We start from the raw sequence: 14955 nt of genomic DNA, 5'->3' as shown, positions 1-14955 counted from the left end.
TTCTCTCACACTGATCTAAGGCAACCCACAGCTGGGCACTGGCTCACCCAGCTTCCCTCTGCTGTGCCTTCGGACGAGCTGGTGGTCAGGAAAGTCTGTTGCTCTGTTTCAGGAGTCGTGCAGCATCTGCAGAATGGCCAGCTGCTGAGGGACATCTATCTCAAGAAACACAAACTCCTGCCCAGTGACTGGTCCCCAGACCAGCTTTACTTAGAGACCACTGGGAAAAGCCGGACGCTGCAGAGCGGACTGGCCCTGCTTTATGGCTTTCTCCCAGATTTTGATTGGAGGAAGATTTATTTCAGGCACCAGCCCAGTGCTCTCTTCTGCTCCGGAAACTGCTACTGCCCAGTGCGGAACCAGTATCTGGAAAAGGAGCAGCGTCGGCAGTACCTCTTACGCTTGAAGAACAGCCAGCTGGAGAGGACCTATGGGGACATGGCCAAGATTGTGGACGTCCCCACCAAGCAGCTCCGAGCTGCCAACCCCATAGACTCCATGCTGTGTCACTTCTGCCACAACGTCAGCTTCCCTTGCACCAGAAATGGCTGTATTGACATGGAGCACTTCAAGGTGATCAAGACGCATCAGATTGAGGACGAGAGAGACAGGCGGGAGAAGAAACTGTATCTGGGGTATTCACTCCTGGGCGCCCACCCCATCTTGAATCAGACCATCGGCCGCATGCAGCGTGCTGCCGAGGGCAGAAAGGAAGAGATCTTTGCCCTGTATTCTGCTCATGATGTCACCCTGTCACCAGTTCTCAGCGCCTTGGGCCTGCTGGAAGCCAAGTTCCCAAGGTTTGCAGCCAGGCTGATCTTCGAGCTCTGGCAAGACAGAGAGCAGCCCAGGGAGCATTCTGTGCGGATTCTTTACAATGGTGTCGATGTCACATTCCACACCTCCTTCTGCCAGGACCACCACAAGCGTTCTCCCAGGCCCATGTGCCCCCTTGAAAACTTGGTCCGCTTTGTCAGAAGGGACATGTTTGTGGCCCTGGGTAGTGGTACTACCAATTATTATGATGCATGTCACCGGGAAGGATTCTAAAAGATACCCAGTCCAGCACTTACAGAATCTATGCTGATACAGAGGGATGGGAAAGGTACGCCTCTAGTTCAGTCCTTTGCTAAGGGTACAAGATGATCGATGTTCAAAGGCATCATGCGTGAGAGCCACGGAGATGGTTTGGGTTGAACAGTAAGTGTGTTTTTGAGTTCAGGTACATGAGTTACTTGATACACAATAGCCGATCCACAGAGAACTTTATCACAGCCAGATTGCACTCACAATGCCAGGATATTTTAATGCTCACAGTTGCCAACCCAGATATGTATTCCTTTGATCTGCCATGGCCCTTTCTGTATGATGGAACCAGCAAACCGCAGCCCAGACGTTCTTCATCTGGGACCACCTCACCTTGTCCTCGTTCAGTGCAAACTTTCCCAAAATGAGTTACGTAAAATAGGGCTTGGCCCTGTTTTAGTTTCAGTTTCCTGAAACTTTTCCAGGAAAGGGCAAGGTAGTAAATATTTAGACTGTGCACCAAAAGGCCACATACAGTCTCTGTCAGAGCCATTTCTGCTCTTGTCATGTGAAAGCAACCACAGCCAGTACGTCCCCTAAGACAGGCCACGGGGCAGGCTGGCCCCTGGGCTGTAGTTTGCTGAGCCCTGACCTGAAAGACAGGCTCTGCTATGATTGCACACAGAGTACACTCTCTGAGAGCCGGCTGGGTATCACGAATTGTGCTGTGCTGTGGCGCCTCCAGTAACCTCTGCCAGAAACACAGAGTTTGGTCTGTACGACAACAAAACAAAGGGAAAACGTTGAACCGGAAGGAATCGCAGAAGAATAATTATAATACTACTTGATGTCCATGATGATTGTGGTATAATTTTAAGGATGTTTAAATATTTGTCTGCTATAGTCTATTTGCTGTATATGCTGAAATTTTTGTATTCCACTTAGTATTTTTATAGTCTAGGAAAATATTTTCTGAGACCAGTTTTAGGTGTGTTCTTATTCCTATGTAGTATTCAATTTATTGTACCCGGTTGGCATTTAGAAGGGAGCTAGAAGCTGAATTGAGGCACTTTCTTCCAATAAAATGACTTATGATTCATTCCCTTGGACAAGCTGTAGAATTGGATCAACTTTTAAACCATCTCTTCGAGTTTCAAAAGGTAAATTCTACTTGATTTTTAAGTAACTTTTTGGAAGAACTTTGTTACTAGATAGTTAAATCATCTTTACTGGGTATTTTATACAGTAGAAGCAATTACCATCGAATCTGTGGTTTCTGAGCAAACGGTGCTAGTTCTGTCGGGAGACCTGTAATGTGCAAGTGAGATGCTCCGGTGTTGTCGTATCCAATCTTTTCGTTTTCATCCCGTGCTGCGTTTAAATACATCTCTGTTTCTATTAATAAATTTTTGATGAATATTTGTACGTACCACTAACGGTTTGTGCCTACGAGTCACTCTAGTTTGTTTCAAGTGAGTGCCAATATTTAAAAATATTATCCTTTTTTTTTGTATAAACAAAAAACATTTTCCACTAGAAAACACATGGGGCAGGGAGTTCCGGGCCCCGTGGCCCACTGCGACCAGGGGCAGGCTGCACTGCACCCAGTGGGGACAACACAAAGGAGCCCAAGTCCTGCTTCCTTCCCTGCAGCAACATCAGTGCTCACTGGCCAGGACGACATGTCACAGCTGGTGGCCTTGGACCGGGTTAAAATTTAGCTTCACTGCTTCTAGTATCGCTGACAGTCCTGTGTTGTCTCTCGTCTATTTAAAGCCTAAACAGTTTTTTTCCCTCTTATTCACAATATCTGATTTAGAACTGCTAAACACAGCTTGAGAAAATAAAAGTGAGTCAGAAGATGTTTTAAAAATTAATTTGCAACATCTGTTGGTAAAGGTAAATATATTGGATAAGACCCCACATTAAAAGTGTACATACAGGTTTTGCCTCTGTGGTGAAAAAAACAACTTTTGAGGGAAACAGCTTTGTGTTTCTGAATTGCGGCCTAGGCATTTTACAGCATGACAACCCCCGGAGTCCGGACACATAGGGAGGAGCTCAGGATGCCCATCAGAAGTTCCCGCCTTACTTTTCCAGGGCACCTTTGAAATGACTGCTGCGGGGGGTGTCAGCCTGCCGCCCGCAGGCCACACGCACCCCAGGAGGGCTGTGAACGCAGCCCAACACGAAATCGTAAAACTTCTTCAGATATTATGAGATGTTTTTGTGATTACATGTTGCAGTGTATCCAATGTGTGGCCCAATGTATCCAATGTGTGGCCCAAGACAGCCCTTCTTCTAGTGTGGCCGAGACACCAAAAGGTTGGACACCCCTTAGAGTAAAGCCTGCAAAAAGTTAGTGACCTCTGTCCCAGCCACCTTCTCAGTGACAGGTGCTTGCTGCGCTGTTCTCAGCCTCCTGCTCATCCATGACCTGGGATGCAAAACTGCCATTCCCCGAGCTCAGTTGCACCCCCTAACTGGGATCCGTAGGTAATGAATCTTGTGACTGTTTCCTTTGTGGGGATGCGTTGAAACCGCCTTCAATCAAAATGACCCACTGGGTGGGTTCCACTTCCCCAAAGTGGGAGCTCAGATGCTGAGGGAGCTGCCTGCCACCTCCATGTGGGTAGCTTGTGCTTCCTCATTCAAGTCATAATCTATATTTTTGGGGTTTTTTAAAGAACATTTGACAGCATGTAACTCCAGTTCATTCATTCATTCATTCATTTTTAGAGAGAGGGGAAGGGAGGGAGAAAGAGGGAAAAGCATCAGTGTGTGGTTGCCTCTCCCGTGGTCCTCACTGGGGACCTGGCCTACAACCTGCCTGGGAATCAAACTGGCCACCCTTTGGTTCACAGCCCGTGTTCAGTCCACTGAGCCACACCAGCCAGGGCTCAAGTTGTAATCTGCATGTCCTTGTCTCCCCCCAGGTTTTTAAACTTTAATTTTTAAATTACAGTTGACATACCATGTTATACTAGTTTCAGGTGTACGACATAGTGATTAGACATTTACATACTGTTCTTAATATACCAGCTCCGGCTTCTCCACGCAGCCTCCCAAGGCATCGGAAATGCACAGCATTAAAATAGTTCCCTTAATATCAAGTTCTGAGACAACTTTAGTCCATAAACAAGCACTTAGCACTGAGCTGAGCGTCTGGGCTGTGGTCTTAATGGCTCAGTTCATGGCAAGTGTGGGTGTGCGCATGAACACATTCAGTTCTCTTGTACTGATGACTAAAATGAACACGTGCACACTGGAAGCAATCAAATAATACAGAAAATTTTAAAGTGGAGTTCTTTAATCCCACCTCTGCAGACAGCACTGTGAGAGCTTTGACAGATATTCTTGCAGACATTCTCCATGCAGATGCAGAAGTATGTGCAATTTTTAAATAGGATAAATAGGAGTCATTATATATATATATATGTATGTATGTATGTATATATAATTTCTATGATTTGCTTTCCTTAAAATATTTTATCCCATTATCTCCTTTAATAATATGTCTTAGACATGTTTCTCATTAATTTGCTTCCCTTAATATGTCTGGGATATTTCCACATTGAGACAGATAGATATAGGCAGGGAGAGCTCATTTTATAGTTGCTATAATACTTCATGATTTACATGAAACATTTTTAAAACATTGAAAGTGTATGACTCTGAAACTTAAAACCAAGACACTAACACAGGACTACAAGGCTTTTGATCAGAGTTACGCAGAACAAAGCAGAGGCCAGCAAATGTATGTGATGATTTTCTACCTTAAATGAGTGATTAACCCTTTTACCATGTAGCTACAGGTATTAATATAAGTGGTGTATTCTTTCTCTAATTTCACTTGTAGGATGGAAGAACTTAATCTAATGTTGACATTAAGCCTTTTTGAAGGTCCTTCACAGCTAGAGCAGAATTAGGCCTCTGGAAGATTTGAGTGATTTTTCTAGAGCTCTTCAAGAGTGATGCTGGAGAGGCAGGGAGGCAGCCTTCTGTCTCTCTGAATCTTCAGAAAACCTTCAAAACAGATTTCGCAGCCCAGGTCATGGTGGGTGTACCATAGTGTGCTTAAACACAACCGAGTAGAAAGCAGAAAACAGACAAGGTTTCCACTGCAGTTCTGCCTTTGACAGTGGCTGGCACAGCATTCTGGCCTGGGCATCGTTAGCTCTCGGTGCTCGAGGCCACTGACCTGAGTGTTGGGGTCATACCCCTGTGTAGTGCCTGCCCAGTGGCCAGCTCAGATGAGTAATAATAGCTTCTGAGTAAGAGGAACCAGCTGAAGTCATCAGAGTGGCTAGTCAGGCCTTCCTAGTCTCCGAAGCCACCTGCCAGCTGACAGTGGCCGTGACGAGGAGGAGAAGATACATCCCTGAGGAGCTAGTGCGGCCACTCCCAGAGCTGCAGAGCCCCTGGCAGAGGGATGGCCTGAGGCCTGGCTTCCGGAACTGTGAGTGGTCAAGGCACCAACTGCCTGGGGACTGACAGGCAGGGGTGGATGCACTGGACAAAGGGATGGTTCATGTCCCTGCTGAGATCAAGTCATACTTCCTTCCGGGGACCCCATAAGCATGTGTGCGTCCAAACAACCTTCTGAGGAAGGTCCTGTTACCCTAATACAAATGAGGAAACAGGCTCAGGGGAGTGAAGTCACTTTGAAAAGTCCAAGCCCAAGTTTTTGTGACATCAGAGAAGGCTTTACCAATAACTCATTCAATCCTCCCAACAACCCTACAAGATAAGACATTTGGCGGTGAAAATCAATGACTATGAAAAAACAGGGGGTCACAGCAGTTCTAAATTTAAAAGTAAATGGTTAGGACAATATCCTTACTCGGCTTCTTACCAGCTGTGATTGCTGTTTTTGTTAAAAAACGTACAGGACGTAAATCTGAACCTTGCAGTGATGCTATACTATACTCAGCCACTAAGGGGCAGCATCAGTGCAATCCTTAGCTTTCAGGACCCAGTCTCCCATCTGAAAAAGAGGTACAGTAGTTGTGTGTTTTAGTAAGGTGACCAGTCACCCCAATTTGCCTGGAACTGAGAATGAGGGGCTTCCAGTGCTAAACCTAGGAAAGTCCCAGGCAAACTGGGACAAGTTGGGCACTATAGTGTTATATGTTGAGACATGCACCAGATGCTACTGTTATTCTTTACAGAAAAGGGGAAGCGTGATGGAGTGACTCATCTAAGGTTTCACATAGCCAGCTAACATGTGTCAGAGCTGGGACTCAAAGCTGTTGTCCATTAACTCGAAGGGCCACGTCCTTAAGCAAGATGTCAAAACGCCTCTCTGACCCATCTGGGCCTGTTTGCTGACATGCAGCACAAACCTGATTACAGTGGTTAAGCAAATAAAGTCATTTTCTCCAGTGGCTCCACCATGTCATTGGGAACCTAGACTGCTGTTTAAATCCCACTGGCCAAAATGGTGTCCCTTGCCCGCCTCTCTTTCCACCAGCAAACCGAACGCCTCTTCCCTCTTAACTAAGCACTTACCATGCACTGTAGCTCCAACTTTTGAGTTTGAAGTGTGAAAATAAAATGGGCATGAATTTCTTTTTCCTTTCCACAATTCCACAGATAGGTTTGTTCTTACCATAGATCTTAGTGATCACAGCATAGTTTTTTTTTCTTTCCTTATGAAGTTGAGAACTTTCACCTTTTCACTGAAAGGAAGCACTTTCCGGCTTCTTTTCGGTGTATCCAAAGTACCAGCATACTACTCTTGCACTTTGGGGCCACCACTAAATAAAACAAGGGCGAATTGAACACACGCATTGTGATACCACAACAGCCAATCTGATCACAAAATGGCTACTGAGTGGCCAATGGGAAAGTAGCAGACACGCTGGACGAAGGGATGGTTCATGTCCCTGGTGGGACGGGGAAGGAGGGTACGAGATTTCACCATAGCACTCAAAACAGTGCAAAATTGAAAACTTCTGAATTCTTTGTTTCTGGAATTTTCCCTTTAATATTTTTGGACAATGGCCGGCCATGGGAAGTGAAACCACAGATGGGGGGGACTGCTGTACCACTCTAGTAAACGTTTCTCATGGGGCCAAACTGAAGTGTGTTTGATAGCTTACTAGTATATACTAAATGTATACTCACTATTTCTCTTCAACATATGTAGTTTGTACATTTGTGTCAGCACAAATCAAGTCTTGCCATGCCTTGTTAAAAATCCTTGGTCTTCTACAGCCTTCTAGAAAATACCCATGCTCCCTAAGGTGACTCACAAGTCCTGTCATGACCTGGCTCCCACTTACCTCTCCCACTTTATTACTTAGAATAGTACAAAGCTGCAGGGGCTGTACATGGACTGCAGTTGTTGCATTTCTTGCATGTCTGGGAGAGAGAGAAGGTGGGCATTAGTGTCATGACGTCTGAGGTCTGCAGAATCTCTGAAGGGACAGTCCTGTCCAGAGCCCCCAGCCAATCTTTCTCAGGACCGAAAAACCTCCCAGCCCTGCACCCTCCTCCCTTTCCCCCATTTGTGTCTAGAGTGCGATATCCTGGAAAAGGAAAGAACTTTGGAACCATGAAGACTGAGTCTGAATCCGGTTCTGTACCACTCTGCAGCTGTGGGACCGGGCATCACATCTAGCCTCTCTGGGTCTCGGGTTACTCCTCTGTAAACCAGGAGCAATACCACTCACAAGAGACTATACAGAAAGCGCCAGGCACACAGGGTACCCCTGCCACGGCAGCAGTCGTTATTGCTCCCGAGTCACTCTTTTCTTGTAACTGTTCAAAGGCACAAAAACCAGCTGGAACCAGGGTGTGTACTTGCCCATGTTTGGAAGCCAGGAAGCCCGCATGGAGGCCTGGCATTATGGCCTGGGCACGACTGGGAGACACAGCTCTCCGGGCCCACGCACTTCCCTGTGGGGGAGGAAAGAGCGCAATTTTCTGACTCTTGTCTTTGTGCCCACTAGCACATTTGACACCTTATATAAATGTCTCAATTATTCCCGAAGGTAAACTGAACTCGCTGCTTGTCCTTTCCCCATGTTTCTCTCATTATCTATCTAACCTTCACCCTTCTGCTTTAGTTAGATTCGCTATCCATTTCAGAAGCAGCAGCTGACCACAGAGTTCAGCAAAGGAACGGAGTCTGCAGGTTTTAGGCATTGGTCTGCCTCCTCCTTGGCCCTTGGAGATGCTGAAGGAGAAGCAGCCTGGGAGGGGGCATGCCCCTCAGCAGAAGACAGATCCTGCCCTCTGGCCTCAGCTTTAGGGAGCTGCTCCCCAGCTTTAGGTGCTCCCTCCACTCTCCCTCCTCCCCAGTGCAGGCATGCCCCTGGCAGCAGTAGTGCCTAGGAAAGGCAAGTCCTCCTCTTGGCAACCAGCTGGCCAGCTTCCTCCCAGCTCAGAGCCAAGCATGTCTTGGTTAGGCACTCTTTGAATGAGAATCCTTTCAGGAGCCTTTTCTTCAAAAGCTAGATAGAGACTGGAGTTCCAAAAGCCTGAAGTTGAAATGAACCTCCGGTATGCAGAGTGTGGAAATGAAAGGATGCCACACTGCAATGCACTTCAGTGACAATTTGTCCTGGCCCTTGCTTGCTCTTCGGCTTTTCCTTGGGTTCCCCATACCAGATGAGGCCTATTTCCCAGCAAACTAGGGCCCCCTCTGGTGGCCTAGGAGTCCACTCTTCTCTCTGCTCTCCTACATTGCCTTTAGGATGTACAAGTAGAAACACCGTGGCCAGATGGCCTCACCCCAACTGCCCCTTTGTCTCACTGCTGAACCAGCTGTTAGCATTCTCAGCAACTGGTTCCTTGATTGACAACCATTAAATTGACCTTCTGACTGATGGATCCTGGACTACTGTCCATCTGAATCCTGAGGACTAATTGGCTGGTAGGCTGAGTAACTTTCTAAACCACAAGTGATTTGATTGACCTAGTGGCTCGCTAACTGATCTACTAATCCTAAATAACTAAGTTTGAACTGCTGACTCCTCCACTAACCAGCCAAATGACTGACTCACAGACTGACTGACTGACTACCCAGGGAGGACGTGCAAGAGTGACAGCCTGGCTCATGACGAAGGGTGACACAGGTAGGAGAGGGTGCCTCTTTCTCACACCCTGTCTCCTTTGTGTGCTTGGAGCCCTACTCTTCTCCACCCTACCCTTCTCCCCTCTGGAGCCACTTGAAGACAGCAGAGAGGGCAACTGGGAAACTGACCCTCTACCGCTAGTGAGATTTTTTAAAGATTTTATTTATTTTAGAGGGGAAGGGAAGGAGAAAGAGAGGGAGAGGAACATCAGTGTGTTGTTGTCTCTCACACACCCCCTCTTGGGGACCTGGCCTGCAACCCAGGCATGTGTCCTGACTGGGAATCAAACCTGTGACCCTTTGGTTCACAGGCCCATGCTCAAGCCACTGAGCTATACCAGCCAAGGCTCCAGTGAGGTTCTTAACTTGAGTCCCACAGATGGGTTTTCAAAATTGCATGGATATGAAGATGTGTGTTATCTGGGAAGAGGGTTCACAGCTTTCAGTGGATTCTTAAGAGAGCAGCACACACAAATGCGTTCAGACCTACTGCTCTGGGAAGACCCTCAGCAAATACATTCAGAGATGCAAACCCTTAGCTGAATGCAAGCCCCATTTCTCCTTCCCATCAGGCCAGGGTACAGGAAGGTGACTAGGAAAATAGGAAAAGTCATAGTGGACATGGATGTAGTAGGAAGGACAAAGGCTGAGCTGTATGTGAAGTTTCCAGAAAGAGGCCCAAAGAAATCAACATGTGTCCTTCTGGGAGGCCACACTTAACCCAGGATGGCAGGGCATTCACAGCTCTGAGCAGACTTTCTTCGAGCTGAGATGAAGGCTACATTTACCAGGGCCCTTGTCTGGGGCAGTGAGTCTGTATGTGATGGTGAGTAGCTGTGTGGCTGTGTGTACTCGACATATCAGTGTGCTCACAAGGGTGGGTATAACTGAGAGTTGTGTAGCTCCGTGCACAAATGTACTTCGGGTCAAAGTGTGTGTCTCAACTGTTTGGTGAATAAATTTGCACATGTGTGCTCTGTCCTTGACCCCCTCAAGTCTTTTGGCAGGTTGTGACACATTATGAGAAGAATTTCACTAAGTGGAAATATCTGCAGACATTCTAGAGGACCACACCAGAAACCTGAAATTTCTCAACATCTACCTCTCCCTGAGTCCCCAAAATTGGGCTGTGATGCCTCTCTTCCTGACCCTAACTCTCTCCGTCCAGGTCCTTCATCTCAGCGATATCTCAAGCCGCAGTCATTGCCCAATTACAACTGGCGATTGTAATTGACAGGAACCCAGGTGGGTCTGTCGCATTCCACCCCGGGTCCACGCTCCACCAGCCGTGGAGCCTGAAGGACAGTTGGAGGCCGCGCGTGCAAGGACTCCCGCCCGAATCTCTTTTTCCCCCCTCGGTGGAACAATAGAAGCCAGGGGGTGAAAAGGCAATGCGCGTGCGTAAAGAGGCGGAACTACGATTCCCAGAATCCTTTTGACAGAGATTCCGTTTCCCAGAAAGCTCCTTGGGTTCCCACCCCGGAACTGCGCTCTTTTTTCGAAAGCAGAAAATGGGACAAACCTGTCACCGGAGACGGATTCTGACGGATGGAACGGTGCGAGATGTCGCGGAGCATCCACCTCCAGGGGTCGTTCTTGAGTCAAAGAAAGCCGCACTGTGCGGGGCGGGGGCGCGGACCTCACACAGCCAGGCCGCACTTCGCGGGGCAGTGTGCTGGCTCTCTCTTCCCGCGCAGGAGCCGGCCAGCTTCAGCCTTGCACTCCTGTCGGCCCCGGGTCTGTCGGCTTGCAGCCGCCACAGGCTCTGCCCGCCTCCGGCGTCTCTGGAGACAGAGGCCAGTAGCTAAATGGTTCCGGGGACCCTTTGTTCCCAACCTTGCATTACCTGTTTTCCGATGGGAAGTGAGGGCCTTGGCCCTAAGGACATAATCTACAGGGCTCCACGCGTGGGCCCCTCAGTTCTTCTGCTACGTGCAGCACTGGCTGCAGTAGTGGAGCTCTGGGTAGTGGGGACAGGTGTGGAAAATCTGGGGTTCCTGACTTGCCGCTTCTGTTCTCAAGAAGGTCCCTGTGACACTGGTGCTGTGGCCTTTATACAGCCCGTGCGCCACGTGTTTCAGATGCCTGGATTCTGGAGAGAGCCTCCCTCCTCAGACCCCAGCAACAGCTGTTGACTCTACCGCCTATTTCCATTTTTCCCCTCAGAGGCCTCTTAGGTCACTGGCCCAGAAATGGGAGCAACTTCTGAGATTGGGATTGAAATAGGGAGTCTGGCTGAGTTACGGAGTCTGGAAGAAAGGAGTGGACCAAGAAGGAACAACTGAGGACATTTGAAGGACTGAAAGTTACTGGATCAAAATAGGAGGGTTAGGGCGCAGAGGTGAGGGAGTGCAGGAATGAGACCTCTCATCGCTGTATATCTCAAAAGGGAGAAATCATGTATCTCTAAGGAGGAAGATGACGAACACATTTTTCAGAGCTCAGTTTCCTTATGAGAGACAGAAATCACAATAATGTTTTTTCCCCAAACATTTTAAGCGAAGTAAACACTTGCCCATGGGCCAGCGGAGCTACAGCCCCTTTTCCCACCTACTACTAGTAATTCTGTGTCCTTCGTGATAGCTGTGGAGGTCCCTGAGACCCTTTTGGGGAATCTGCAAGGTTAAATTTTTTACAGTAGTACTAAGCCTCATTTGCACTTTTTCACGGTATTGGCATGTATATTTAAAACTATGTAAAACTGATAGTACTTTGGCATGAATCAAGGCAGTGGCATTGAACTGTATTTGCAGTTATTGTGTTTTCCACCAATGCTTTTAATGAGGGAGGGCAAGCCAATCTGACTTAAGAACGTCCTTAATGAAGCTTTTAAAGTATGCTTTGTACTCAGTTTTGAACCTTGAGTATGTCCTTTGTTATTCTGTGTGGTAGAATGGGAAATGTGCATAAAGCAAGTCTGCATACCAGGGTGTTATGTTTGTCTTGAGGAAAAGTGCTGGCAAAGGCAATCACACACGTAGCCTTTCAGCCCCTGTACAGATGCATTAATATGCTCTGTGCTGAGAGTGTTTCCTTACAAAGGGAGAAAGAGCTCTCTTAGCCAGTGCTAGGCATCTCTCTTCGGGAGTATCTTTCCCTGTTCCGGACTTGATGTGTATCTCTCCCTTCTGCTGAAGCATGTGAGTCATACGGCACCTGACTGGCTCTACTCTGTCTGTTCCTGGTGGGGAGGGACTGGGGACGCTCTTGAGTGAGACTGGCTCTCCCTCCCTCATTAAGAGCATTGGTGGAAAACATAGTAACTGCAAATATAGTTCAATGCCACTGCCTTGATTCATGCCAAGGTACTATCAGTTTTACAAACTGCTTTAAACATACATGTCAATACCGTGAAAAATGCAAATGAATCTTAGTATTACTGTGAAACAGTTTTAACCTTGCAGATTCCCCAGAAGGGTCTCGGAGACCTTCACAGCTAGCGTGGAGGAATGTAGCAACACAGAATTACTAGTAGTAGGTGGGAAGAGGGGCTGCAGCTCGGCTGGCCTGTGTTCCCCACGAGGAGCAGATTGCCACACAAGAGCAGTGCATGCAGACCATGCAGGCTGGCTCTGGTGGATACTCACAATTGAAGCTGTATCTTTTCCTTCTCTAGGTGAGTCAAGTTTGCTCCATCCACTGCCTGTGTGAGTCGGGTCTTCCTTGGCCATGCCGCACCAGTGCCAACTGACCATGGAGTAAGTTGGTTGATATCCAGGGACTGCTGGTCCAGGTGGCAGGTACTGTTATGCTATTTGCGGCGGGACCCCTCCTCCTCCTCTGAGGGTAGTGATAGGTGTCACTCAGTTGACAAAAAGCAGTTCTGTGCTTGTTCGATTTGCTAGCTGGACTAGACTCCTTCCCAGAAAACACCTCTTTTACATGAGTGACTGACAGTGTGATTATTTGGGCTTAGGTGTTCGATAGACATTTTCTACAAAATGAACAAAGTGAGGTTGTGACTTCAAGGGAAACAACCGATATTGTTTGTTGCTAAGAATCTGTTCTTTCAAGAAAAAAAGAATTTTGAAAACTGCACCTGCCATATAACTTGATAGTTTTCCAATGTTTAAAAGATTTTTCTAATGACCATGGTGGCAGTATCAACAGGTGTGTGTGTGTGTGTGTGTGTGTGTGTGTGTGTGTGTGTTCTGTTATATTGAATAAAATGTCAACATTTGGAAGATCTGCATAACTCAGATATCTGTTGCGGAGCAAATACAGTGACTTAAAACAACAAGCGTTTATTATCACTTAGTTCCTGTGAGTTGAGAATTTGACGCGTGTAGGTGGTTCCGACTTAGGGTTTCTCCTGCAGCCGTGGTCAAGGTTTCTGTTGAGGCTGCAGTCATCTGAAGGCCTGTGTGCGTGCAGTTGGAGCGCCTGCTGCCCAGAGCCTCACTCACGCGGCTGCTGGCAGGCGGCCTCCATTCCCCACCTAGACCTCTCCACGGGCTTTGAGAATCCTCACAACACGGCAGCTAGCTTCCCCCAGAGCAAGTGATCCAAGAGTGGGAGGAAGGTAGAAGCCTATGATCTACCCTCAGAAGGCACAGTGATTTCCAGTACATCCTGTTCACTGGAAGTGAATCATGTGTACGGTCCACACTCGAGGAGGGAAAAGTCAGTGCTGCCTCTCCACAGGAGGAGCAACAAAGAATGCAGGGGTGGGCAAAAGTAGGTTTACAGCTGTGAGTGGGCAAAACACAGCTTATTCCCTTTCTAAGCCTCACTTGAGGATATATTTATTGATTTTATGGAGAGAGGAAGGGAGAGAGAAAGAAACAATCAGTTGACTCCCACACACACCCCAACTGCGGATCGAACCTGCAACCTAAGTATATGCCCTGACCAGGGATCGAACCCATGGCCTTTTGGTGTATGAGACAATGCTCCAGACAACTGAGCCACACGACCATGGCCACAGTTTATTCTTATATTGTTATTTATTAATTAGTGTATTTTCCATATGAACAACTGTAAAACTACTTTTGCCCACCACTCTACTTGAACATGTTTTATAGTAGTTCACTTAGTGATCCAGTATTTTCCTAATAACCTATGTGAAATTACAAAACCATGATGCATGGATAAAAAACCTACTCCAATTGTGAAATGGCCAAGTGATTTTTTATTGTAACCAAGTTTAAGAAATTCACTGATGTAGTTTTAAATTGCACATTGCTACTAACCTGGAAGAAGCTATCATGCGCTCTGTTTTGATGTAGTATCAAAAAAGAGTATCCATGCCTTGCTGTGTGACTCGGATGTTCGGAGCATTGTCCTGTACGCCAAGAAATGGCAGGTTGGATCCCCGGTCAGGGCACATGCTCAGTTTCAGGGTAAATCCCCAGTGGGGTGCCCTCGGGGGGTTGGGAGGCAACCATTTGATGTTTCTCTCTCACATGGGGTGTTCCTCTCCTCTTGCTCTAAAGTTGGTGAGCATATATCCTCAGGCGAGGAATGAAAAAAAAAGAATATCCATAATTACCTGCAAGGCTATTAAAATACTCCCTCATTTTCAACTACAGATTCTTGGGAGGCCAACTTTTTTTCATGTACTTCAGCCAAAACTACAGCAGAACAGACTGAAATGCAGAAACAGAAGAGAATCAGCTGCTTCTGTTGAACCAGGTAGAGACTTGCAAAAGTGCAACACAGTGAAGCCCTTCTCACTAATTATTTTTTGTTTTGGAAAGTATGTTTTTCTTTTAAAGTGTGTATATTAACACATATTGTATTTATTGTTGTAACTTTTAAATGAATTAAATATTTTTAATTTTTCTCAGTTTTAATTTATAATATGGTAATTATTGCTAGGTATAACCCATAAAAACAGAAGGTCT

General features: G+C 46.9%; 2 protein-coding genes across 2 annotated transcripts in view; both read left to right on the top strand.

Moving 5' to 3' along the window:
- The window catches only part of PXYLP1 (2-phosphoxylose phosphatase 1), a 72389-nt gene extending 69944 nt beyond the window's left edge, over positions 1–2445 (top strand). Inside the window, exon 6 of the mRNA XM_037139398.2 lies at positions 113–2445. Coding sequence (XP_036995293.2) covers positions 113–1050 — 938 coding nt within the window. The 3' untranslated portion in view covers positions 1051–2445. The remainder of the gene's footprint in view (positions 1–112) is intronic.
- Positions 2446–9495: 7050 nt separating this feature from the next.
- The window catches only part of ZBTB38 (zinc finger and BTB domain containing 38), a 126389-nt gene continuing 120929 nt past the window's right edge, over positions 9496–14955 (top strand). Inside the window, exons 1-3 of the transcript XR_008392358.1 lie at positions 9496–10665; positions 12726–12849; positions 14641–14743. The gene's annotated coding sequence lies outside the window, so the exon portion shown is untranslated. The remainder of the gene's footprint in view (positions 10666–12725; positions 12850–14640; positions 14744–14955) is intronic.

This window comes from Artibeus jamaicensis, unplaced genomic scaffold (assembly GCF_021234435.1).
Source record: "Artibeus jamaicensis isolate MK-2021 breed Jamaican fruit bat unplaced genomic scaffold, CSHL_Jam_final contig_519, whole genome shotgun sequence".
Lineage (NCBI taxonomy): Eukaryota > Metazoa > Chordata > Mammalia > Chiroptera > Phyllostomidae > Artibeus > Artibeus jamaicensis.
The sequence above is the reverse complement of the archived record's forward strand: the minus strand, read 5'-3'. Positions and strand labels throughout refer to the sequence as shown.